This window comes from Oncorhynchus keta, chromosome 10 (assembly GCF_023373465.1).
Source record: "Oncorhynchus keta strain PuntledgeMale-10-30-2019 chromosome 10, Oket_V2, whole genome shotgun sequence".
Lineage (NCBI taxonomy): Eukaryota > Metazoa > Chordata > Actinopteri > Salmoniformes > Salmonidae > Oncorhynchus > Oncorhynchus keta.
In genome coordinates this window covers 8541716-8553212 of record NC_068430.1, presented here as the reverse complement: position 1 = coordinate 8553212, position 11497 = coordinate 8541716, and the positions used below count along the sequence as shown (strand labels likewise).

The window sequence follows — 11497 nt, the reverse complement described above, 5'->3', positions numbered from 1 at the left end:
CCAGGGATGTTCTCTGTTTAGTGAGTCTGCCAGATCAGAGGCAGTAGGGATGACCAGGGATGTTCTCTGTTTAGTGAGTCTGCCAGATCAGAGGCAGTAGGGATGACCAGGGATGTTCTCTTGATAAGTGTGTAAATTTGACAATTTTCCTGTCAAAATGTAACGAGTACTTTTGGGTGTCAGTGAAAATGCATGGACTAAAAAGTACCTTATTTTCTTTAGCAATGTAGTGAAGTCAAAGTAAAAGTTGGCAAAAATATGAATAGTAAAGCAGAGTACAGATACCCCAAAAACGACTTAAGTAGTACTTTAAAGTATTTCTGCTTAAGGACTTTGCAACACTGTGTAAATCATGGTGGGGCAAACTACCCACATATTTTTTTAGATGCATGCCAGCAAAGCCACTACACAACACAACACTAAACAATACATGACTTGTACTATAACAGTGACAAAAGGTGCCCACAAACTGTTAGGGCCTTCAACAGCAGTCCCAACACCTTACCACTGCTACACCTGGCTTTCAGCGGAGTCTTGTCTGGCAGCCTAATTTAATGCCTCAGCTGATTTAAAAAAAAAACATAGCTGATATGGCTGACTTGCTTCAACAAATGTGGTTTCTACTGACAATTGAGATGTACAAACTATGGCGTAAGGGGACGACGAGAGGATAAGAGGCAAACCGTAAGACAACTGGGAACTCTGGGGGGAAAACAAGGTCAAATCATGATGACGTCAGTGATCTTCAGGTCGGAGCTCTAGAAAGAGGCCAGAGTTCCCCACTTGGAACCATGACATCAGTGATCTTCGGGTCGGAGTTCTAGAAAGAGGCCAGAGTTCCCCACTTGGAATCATGACATCAGTGATCTTCAGGTCGGAGTTCTAGAAGGAGGCCAGAGTTCCCCACTTGGAATCATGACATCAGTGATCTTCAGGTCGGAGTTCTAGAAGGAGGCCAGAGTTCCTGACTTGGAATTCCGAGTTGGATGACCGTTCGAATCGTATTTTTCCAGTCGTGTTTTTCTTCAGAGTTCCCAGTTGTCTTGAACTCACTGAAGTATGAGATTTCCCAGTTCCGAGTTTCCAGACGTTCCAGAAGTCAATCTGGATTGACAGCATGGCAAATGTTGAATGTTTATCCGTTTAAGTTTTGGAAAAGAGATCGTTAAACCCAGACTTGGACCACAAACCCACCCCACTGATTCCTTCCAAACCACTCCGTGTTGAATAGTCGATTTCCCACTTGTCGTATAATGTTTATGGCCGATGAGCACCGATACATTTTATCTAGAATTTCTCTTCATATGACAAGGATTAAAAAGGATTTGCCAGTAGATTGTCGACTTGATTCATGATGATGACTGCTAGCTTGCTAGCTACGATTTTGTAAGTATGATGTTGACATGTCCAATCAAAGCTAAAGTAGATATAACGTGATTTGACGACGATCTGTCCAATGACCTTGAGCCTTCTTGGATGGGCAATTCTAATGTAACTCTATGGCAGCACCCAAGGGGCTTGAATTTTCGAGCTCTACCCGTAGATTTTGCGGTGGCGTAGTATCCCCATGTGTAACAGAACACTGAGCCAATCACAGCGCAACTAGAGAACATTACCAATCCCCTAAACTCCATATTTTCCGCTGTCTGCCCCATCACCATAGAAACCACTGAACTAGGCTGAAACATCTGCATTTTAGAGCTGCCTTACTCAAGAAAGCAAAAAAAGAGACCATGTTTGTATGCATCTTCATTAACTCAATTATTTATTTATTTTACATTGTTTGCAAACTGATATGTGACACGTATTAATGGCAAAATAACATGCAAAACAGGCAACAACAACCAAACGTTTTTATTTTTTAAGCTAAACAGGTGAATGACGGGTTGCCACTGCAAACAAGTGAAAGATAACACAATGCTTCAAATGAAAACCGAGATGACTTCATTAAAAGATAAATAGGATAATTGAGCCTTGAAATCATATCGAGTTATATTTTTCCACTAGGCTACTTACTGTCTGTAATTTTTTGCCTCAATATGTTTCATGATGTGTGACAACATGTGCCCAATCTGTGATGTATTAGCTCTATTATTGGCTAAGCATAACAAGCACCTTCAATATTTGCAGCCATAGGTAATATCTCACTAGGAACTTATCTGTCGTCAATATTGTTGTATAATTGTAATGTTAAAGGTAAGATTTTAATGGAGAAAGCTGATCCTTGAGCAGCGCTGATTTTCTTTCGATCCTATCAATATCTACAGTCTAACGCAGCCTGGTCTCATAGACTAGACGTAACACAGGAAATGTAATTAAAAAAAAAATAATAATAAAATAAAATGTTTTTCAAATTTACAACATATCATACATTTTACAAATTCGTAACATATGTTTCACAAATTCATAACATATCATACAACATGGGTGATGGAAATCCACAAATTAGGACTAATACATACCATACAAAACACATGATTTTGGGCTCGCGAGGCGCAGCAGTCTAAGGTACTGCATCTCAGTGCTAGAGGTGTCACTACAGACCCTGGTTTGATTCTAGGCTGTATCACAACAGGCTGTGATTGGGAGTCCCATAGGGCCCAGCGTCGTCCAGGTTAGGGTTTGGCTGGGGTGCCATCTCCTCATTGGTTATACCCACGTGTCGTGATCGCATTTGGTGTGGGGGGCAAAATACATTTATGCACGATGGCGCACGATGGCGCACGCGCGCAGCCGGTTTGGGTTCCGTGTAAAGGTCAATATATCAGGTCTATGGCAACATCGCTTAACTTACTTCTTCATGTTGAATTATTTTTAATTGTATAATATCTGTAGACTTGAATACATAATATGCTACGTAACATTTTCTTCTATTGATGGGGAAACTGTATTTTGTACCAAAGAAGAAGAAGAAAGATGGATTTGAATACCCAGATTTACCTGGAAGGTCCAGTTGCTAAGAAACAATAAGGTCTAGCAGGTCTAACAGGTCTAGCAGCTCGAGCTAAAAATCACCCTGCACAGGGACACCGTCTCCTCAACCAAAAACCCTGCATAGAGGGGCTCATTGAACGAGGTGTGGAATGTGTGCAGGTGGGTCAGTGTGTCAGAGGAGATGCTATAGAAGGTAAGAGAACCAGCCTGCCAGTCCAGATAAACTCCAACTCTACTGGAGTAAGGTGCCAGTATGGTTGTGTGATTACCATTGTGCCAGGCAGTGTAACCATCACTGTAGCATCCCAGACCCCAAGATATGTCATTGCTTCCAAGTAGATTGGAATCAAAACTACTTTTTCTTTTATAGGTCACTGCCAAACGAGTTTTTTCCCCACTCCACTCTACCTCCCAGTAGCAACGCCCATTCAGACCCTCTCTACACAGCACCTGTGGCCGGTCCTTAAAACTCTCCACCGATGTCACTTTTCTGTTGTCCTCAGACAGAATGAGCTGTCTGCCTGCTGTGTTTGGATCCAGTGTGAGTTCACAGGCATCTGATGGCAAAACCAATAAAAAAAACACATTACAAGTTACATTTGTCCCATCTAGTCAACTAACATTATTCACTGGTCTCCAGCTTCATATCACACCATAAACAACATTGGTTATTGTTTATCTATGCATAGTCACTACACCCCTACCTACATGTACAAATTACCTCAACTAACCGGTACCCCCACACACTGACTCTGTACCAGTACCCCCTTAATAACTCTACCTACATGTACAAATTACCTCAACAAACCGGTACCCTCTGCACACTGACTCTGTACCGGTACCCCCTTAATAACTCTACCTACATGTACAAATTACCTCAACTAACCGGTACCCCCACACACTGACTCTGTACCAGTACCCCCTTAATAACTCTACCTACATGTACAAATTACCTCAACTAACCAGTACCCCCACACACTGACTCTGTACCAGTACCCCCTTAATAACTCTACCTACATGTACAAATTACCTCAACAAACCGGTACCCTCTGCACACTGACTCTGTACCGGTACCCCCTTAATAACTCTACCTACATGTACAAATTACCTCAACTAACCGGTACCCCCACACACTGACTCTGTACCAGTACCCCCTTAATAACTCTACCTACATGTACAAATTACCTCAACTAACCAGTACCCCCACACACTGACTCTGTACCGGTACCCCCTTAATAACTCTACCTACATGTACAAATTACCTCAACTAACCGGTACCCCCACACACTGACTCAGTACCGGTACCCCCTTAATAACTCTACCTACATGTACAAATTACCTCAACTAACCGGTACCCCCACACACTGACTCAGTACCGGTACACTCCTGTATATATAGCCTTGTTATTGTGATGTTATTGTGTTACTTTTTGTATTTATTTTTATTTGTTGATGTCGAACTGTAGACCAAACTCTGTATTGAACACTTCTTTGGCTGAAATTGAGAATTAAAGATCAAAGGTCACTTAGAATCACCAACCTTGAAACTCACCAGTTGTCTATGATCTTTTACTATTAAAAAAAGATTGTGCACACACAGGAGGCACAGTGAAAATAACGTGCCCGAACAATGGAAACCAGAGGCCCGTCCAACTGATTTATTCTGGCGCCGGCCCTGGGTCACTAGAGCAGGGACAGGTAACCCTGGTCCCGGTGTCATGTTTTGTCTTATATTGTCTTGTCATTATGCTTTCCCTTCTGTTCGTTTCCCCCTGCTGGTCTTATTAGGTTCGTTCCCTTTTTCTATCCCTCTCTCTCCCCCTCCCTCTCTCTCCTCTCTCTATGTTCCGTTCCTGCTCCCAGCTGTTCCTCATTCTCCTAACTCACTCATTTAGTCTTTTCACACCTGTCCCCTATTCTGTCCTCTGATTAGAGTCCCTATTTCTCCCCTTGTTTTCCGCTTCTGTCCTTGTCGGATCCTTGTATGATGTTCGCTGTGCTGTGTCTTGGTCTCGCCCTGTCGTGTCTTGTCTCCTTCAGATGCTGCGTGTGAGCAGGTGTCTGAGTCCGCTACGGTCGGTGCCTTCCCGAGGCAACCTACAGTTAATGGTCGAGTCTCCAGTCTGTCCTCGTCACTACGAGTGGATTTAAGTTTTTATGTTTTGTTTTCTGCTCTGATTGTCCAGGAGTAGTGCTCTTATCCTTTACTGGAATAAAGACTCTGTTTTCATAAGTCGCTTTTGGGTCCTCATTCATCTGCATAACAGAAGGATCCGACCAAGAATGGACCCAGCGACTACGGATTCTCGTAACACTGCCGTCGAGATCCAGGGAGCCATTTTCGGCAGACACGAGCAGGAATTGTCTGCTGCTCGTCATGCCGTTGAGACCCTGGCCGCTCAGGTTTCCGACCTCTCTGGACAGTTCCAGAGTCTTCGTCTCGTGCCACCTGCTACTTCCTGGTCTGCCGAGTCTCCGGAACCTAGGGTTAATAACCCACCTTGTTACTCCGGGCAGCCCACTGAGTGCCGCTCTTTTCTCACCCAGTGTGATATTGTGTTCTCTCTCCAACCCTACACATACTCAAGAGAGAGAGCTCGGGTTGCTTACGTCATATCACTCCTTACTGGCCGGGCTCGAGAGTGGGGCACAGCTATCTGGGAGGCAAGGGCTGATTGTTCTAACAATTACCTGAGCTTTAAAGAGGAGATGATACGGGTTTTTGATCGTTCAGTTTTTGGTAGGGAGGCTTCTAGGGCCCTGGCTTCCCTATGTCAAGGTGATCGATCCATAACGGATTACTCTATAGAGTTTCGCACTCTTGCTGCCTCAAGTGACTGGAACGAGCCGGCGCTGCTCGCTCGTTTTCTGGAGGGACTCCACGCAGAGGTTAAGGATGAGATTCTCTCCGGGAGGTTCCTTCCAGTGTGGACTCTTTGATTGCACTCGCCATCCGCATAGAACGACGGGTAGATCTTCGTCACCGAGCTCGTGAAGAGAGCGCGCGTTAACGGTGTTTCCCTCTCCGCATCGCAACCATCTCCTCCCTCCGGCTCAGAGACTGAGCCCATGCAGCTGGGAGGTATTCGCATCTCGACTAAAGAGAGGGAACGGAGGATTACCAACCGCCTGTGCCTCTATTGCGGACTTGCTGGACATTTTGTCAATTCATGTCCAGTAAAAGCCAGAGCTCATCAGTAAGCGGAGGGCTACTGGTGAGCGCTACTACTCAGGTCTCTCCATCAAGATCCTGTACTACTATGTCGGTCCATCTACGCTGGACCGGTTCGGGTGCTACATGCAGTGCCTTGATAGACTCTGGGGCTGAGGGTTGTTTTATGGACGAAGCATGGGCTCGGAAACATGACATTCCTCTCAGACAGTTAGGAAGCCTACGCCCATGTTCGCCTTAGATGGTAGTCATCTCCCCAGTATCAGATATGAGACACTACCTTTAACCCTCACAGTATCTGGTAACCACAGTGAGACTATTTCCTTTTGATTTTTCGTTCACCTTTTACACCTGTTGTTTTGGGTCATCCCTGGCTAGTATGTCATAATCCTTCTATAAATTGGTCTAGTAATTCTATCCTATCCTGGAACGTTTCTTGTCATGTGAAGTGTTTAATGTCTGCTATCCCTCCTGTTTCTTCTGTCCCCTCTTCTCAGGAGGAACCTGGTGATTTGACAGGAGTGCCGGAGGAATATCATGATCTGCGCACGGTCTTCAGTCGGTCCAGAGCCAACTCCCTTCCTCCTCACCGGTCGTATGATTGTAGTATTGATCTCCTTCCGGGGACCACTCCTCCTCGGGGTAGACTATACTCTCTGTCGGCTCCCGAACGTAAGGCTCTCGAGGATTATTTGTCTGTGTCTCTTGACGCCGGCACCGTAGTGCCTTCTTCCTCTCCTGCCGGGGCGGGGTTTTTTTGTTAAGAAGAAGGACGGTACTCTGCGCCCCTGCGTGGATTATCGAGGGCTGAATGACATAACGGTTAAGAATCGTTATCCGCTTCCCCTTATGTCATCAGCCTTCGAGATTCTGCAGGGAGCCAGGTTCTTTACTAAGTTGGACCTTCGTAATGCTTACCATCTCGTGCGCATCAGAGAGGGAGACGAGTGGAAAACGGCGTTTAACACTCCGTTAGGGCATTTTGAGTACCGGGTTCTGCCGTTTGGTCTCGCTAATGCTCCAGCTGTTTTTCAGGCATTAGTTAATGATGTACTGAGAGACATGCTGAACATCTTTGTTTTTGTCTACCTTGACGACATCCTGATTTTTCACCGTCACTCGAGATTCATGTTCAGCACGTTCGACGTGTACTCCAGCGCCTTTTAGAGAATTGTCTCTACGTGAAGGCTGAGAAGTGCGCCTTTCATGTCTCCTCCGTCACTTTTCTCGGTTCTGTTATTTCCACTGAAGGCATTCAGATGGATCCCGCTAAGGTCCAGGCTGTCAGTGATTGGCCCGCTCAAGGTCACGTGTTGAGTTGCAGCGCTTTCTAGGTTTCGCTAATTTCTATCGGCGTTTCATTCGTAATTTCGGTCAAGTTGCTGCCCCTCTCACAGCTCTTACTTCTGTCAAGACGTGCTTTAAGTGGTCCGGTTCCGCCCAGGGAGCTTTTGATCTCCTCAAGAAGCGTTTTACGTCCGCTCCTATCCTCGTTACTCCTGACGTCACTAAACAATTCATTGTCGAGGTTGACGCTTCAGAGGTGGGCGTGGGAGCCATTCTATCCCAGCGCTTCCAGTCTGACGATAAGGTTCATCCTTGCGCTTATTTTTCTCATCGCCTGTCGCCATCGGAACGCAACTATGATGTGGGTATAGAACTGCTCGCCATCCGCTTAGCCCTAGGCGAATGGCGACAGTGGTTGGAGGGGGCGACCGTTCCTTTTGTCGTTTGGACTGACCATAAGAACCTTGAGTACATCCGTTCTGCCAAACGACTTAATGCACGTCAAGCTCGTTGGGCGTTGTTTTTCGCTCGTTTCGAGTTTGTGATTTCTTATCGCCCGGGTAGTAAGAACACCAAGCCTGATGCCTTATCCCGTCTCTTTAGTTCTTCTGTGGCTTCTACTGATCCCGAGGGGATTCTTCCTTATGGGCGTGTTGTCGGGTTGACAGTCTGGGGAATTGAGAGACAGGTTAAGCAAGCACTCACTCACACTGCGTCGCCGCGCTTGTCCTAGTAACCTTCTTTTCGTTCCTGTTTCTACTCGTCTGGCTGTTCTTCAGTGGGCTCACTCTGCCAAGTTAGCTGGCCATCCCGGCGTTCGAGGTACTCTTGCTTCTATTCGCCAGCGCTTTTGGTGGCCTACTCAGGAGCGTGACACGCGCCGTTTCGTGGCTGCTTGTTCGGACTGCGCGCAGACTAAGTCAGGTAACTCTCCTCCTGCCGGTCGTCTCAGACCGCTTCCCATTCCTTCTCGACCATGGTCTCACATCGCCTTAGACTTCATTACCGGTCTGCCTTCGTCTGCGGGGAAGACTGTGATTCTTACGGTTGTCGATAGGTTCTCTAAGGCGGCACATTTCATTCCCTCGCTAAGCTTCCTTCCGCTAAGGAGACGGCACAAGTCATCATCGAGAATGTGTTCAGAATTCATGGCCTCCCGTTAGACGCCGTTTCAGACAGAGGTCCGCAATTCACGTCACAGTTTTGGAGGGAGTTCTGTCGTTTGATTGGTGCTTCCGTCAGTCTCTCTTCCGGTTTTCATCCCCAGTCTAACGGTCAAGCAGAAAGGGCCAATCAGACGATTGGTCGCATACTACGCAGCCTTTCTTTTAGAAACCCTGCGTCTTGGGCAGAACAGCTCCCTGGGCAGAATACGCTCACAACTCGCTTCCTTCGTCTGCTACCGGGCTATCTCCGTTTCAGAGTAGTCTGGGTTACCAACCTCCTCTGTTCTCGTCCCAGCTCGCCGAGTCCAGCGTTCCCTCCGCTCAGGCGTTTGTCCAACGTTGTGAGCGCACCTGGAGGAGGGTGAGGTCTGCACTTTGCCGTTACAGGGCGCAGACTGTGAGAGCCGCCAATAAACGTAGGATTAAGAGTCCTAGGTATTGTCGCGGCCAGAGAGTGTGGCTTTCCACTCGTAACCTTCCCCTTACGACAGCTTCTCGTAAGTTGACTCCGCGGTTCATTGGTCCGTTCCGTGTCTCCCAGGTCGTCAATCCTGTCGCTGTGCGACTGCTTCTTCCGCGACATCTTCGTCGCGTCCATCCTGTCTTCCATGTCTCCTGTGTCAAGCCCTTTCTTCGCACCCCGTTCGTCTTCCCCCCGTCCTTGTCGAGGGCGCACCTATTTACAAGGTACGTAGGATCATGGACATGCGTTCTCGGGACGTGGTCACCAGTACTTAGTGGATTGGGAGGGTTACGGTCCTGAGGAGAGGAGTTGGGTTCCATCTCGGGACGTGCTGGACCGTTCGCTGATTGATGATTTCCTCCGTTGCCGCCAGGATTCCTCCTCGAGTGCGCCTGGAGGCGCTCGGTGAGTGGGGGTACTGTCATGTTTTGTCTTATATTGTCTTGTCATTATGCTTTCCCTTCTGTTTGTTTCCCCTGCTGGTCTTATTAGGTTCGTTCCCTTTTTCTATCCCTCTCTCTCCCCCTCCCTCTCTCTCCTCTCTCTCCTCTCTCTATGTTCCGTTCCTGCTCCCAGCTGTTCCTCATTCTCCTAACTCACTCATTTAGTCTTTTCACACCTGTCCCCTATTCTGTCCTCTGATTAGAGTCCCTATTTCTCCCCTTGTTTTCCGCTTCTGTCCTTGTCGGATCCTTGTATGATGTTCGCTGTGCTGTGTCTTGGTCTCGCCCTGTCGTGTCTTGTCTCCTTCAGATGCTGCGTGTGAGCAGGTGTCTGAGTCCGCTACGGTCGGTGCCTTCCCGAGGCAACCTACAGTTAATGGTCGAGTCTCCAGTCTGTCCTCGTCACTACGAGTGGATTTAAGTTTTTTATGTTTTGTTTTCTGCTCTGATTGTCCAGGAGTAGTGCTCTTATCCTTTACTGGAATAAAGACTCTGTTTTCGCCAAGTCGCTTTTGGGTCCTCATTCATCTGCATAACACCCGGAGTGCCATAGACACTTCATGTTTTTAAGTTAACCGACCTGGACCAGGCGGTGTCAGAGGAAGGTTCCAAAAAATGGTCAAAGACTCTAGTCACCCTAGTCATAGACTGTTGTCTCTGCTACGGCAAGCAGTACCGGAGCACCAACTCTAGCACCAAAAGGCTCTGTATCAGATTCTACCCCCAAGCCATAATGCCATACTGCTGAACAACTAATCAAAATGGCCACCTGGACTATTAATATTGACCCCACCTTATGTTTTTACACTGCTGCTACTCGCTGTTTATTATCTATACATTGTCACTTTACAAATTACCTCGGCTAACCTGCACTCCCGCACATTGACACGGTACCAGTACCCCCTGTATATAGCCTCCACATTGACTCTGTACCGTAACCCCCTGTATATAGCCTCCACATTGACTCTGTACCGTAACCCCCTGTATATAGCCTCCACATTGACTCTGTACTGGTACCCCCTGTATATAGCCTCCACATTGACTAAGTACCGTAACACTCTGTATATAGCCTCCACATTGACTCTGTACCGTAACACCCTGTATATAGCCTCCACATTGACTCGGTACCGTAACACGCTGTATATAGCCTCCACATTGACTCTGTACCGTAACACCCTGTATATAGCCTCCACTTTGACTCAGTACCGTAACACCCTGTATATAGCCTCCACATTGACTCTGCACCAGTACCCCCTGTATATAGCCTCCACATTGACTCTGTACCGGTACCCCCTGTATATAGACTCCACATTGACTCTGTACCGGTACCCCCTGTATATAGCCTCCACATTGACTCTGCACCAGTACCCCCTGTATATAGCCTCCACATTGACTCTGTACCGGTACCCCCTGTATATAGCCTCCACATTGACTCTGTACCAGTACCCCCTGTATATAGACCCCACACTGACTCTGTACCAGTACCCCCTGTATATAGCTCCACATTGACTCTGTACCGGTACCCCCTGTATATAGCCTCCACATTGACTAAGTACCGTAACACTCTGTATATAGCCTCCACATTGACTCTGTACCGTAACACCCTGTATATAGCCTCCACATTGACTCGGTACCGTAACACCCTGTATATAGCCTCCACATTGACTCTGTACCGTAACACCCTGTATATAGCCTCCACTTTGACTCAGTACCGTAACACCCTGTATATAGCCTCCACATTGACTCTGCACCAGTACCCCTGTATATAGCCTCCACATTGACTCTGTACCGGTACCCCTGTATATAGACTCCACACTGACTCTGCACCAGTACCCCTGTATATAGCCTCCACATTGACTCTGTACCGGTACCCCTGTATATAGCCTCCACACTGACTCTGTACCAGTACCCCTGTATATAGACTCCACACTGACTCTGTACCAGTACCACCCTGTATATAGACCCCACATTGACTCTGTACCAGTACCCCCTGTATATAGCCTCCACATTGACTCTGTACCAGTACCCCCTGT

General features: G+C 47.1%; 1 protein-coding gene across 12 annotated transcripts in view; it reads right to left on the bottom strand.

Annotated features, from left to right (window-relative positions):
• Nucleotides 1-2321: 2321 nt before the first annotated feature.
• LOC118379593 (NLR family CARD domain-containing protein 3-like) overlaps nucleotides 2322-11497 on the bottom strand; it is a 40713-nt gene continuing 31537 nt past the window's right edge. For all 12 annotated transcript variants that reach the window (XM_052526420.1, XM_052526424.1, XM_052526421.1 and 9 more), the window contains one exon: nucleotides 2322-3491. In XM_052526420.1, the coding sequence (XP_052382380.1) occupies nucleotides 2992-3491 (500 nt within the window). In that variant the 3' untranslated portion in view covers nucleotides 2322-2991. The remainder of the gene's footprint in view (nucleotides 3492-11497) is intronic.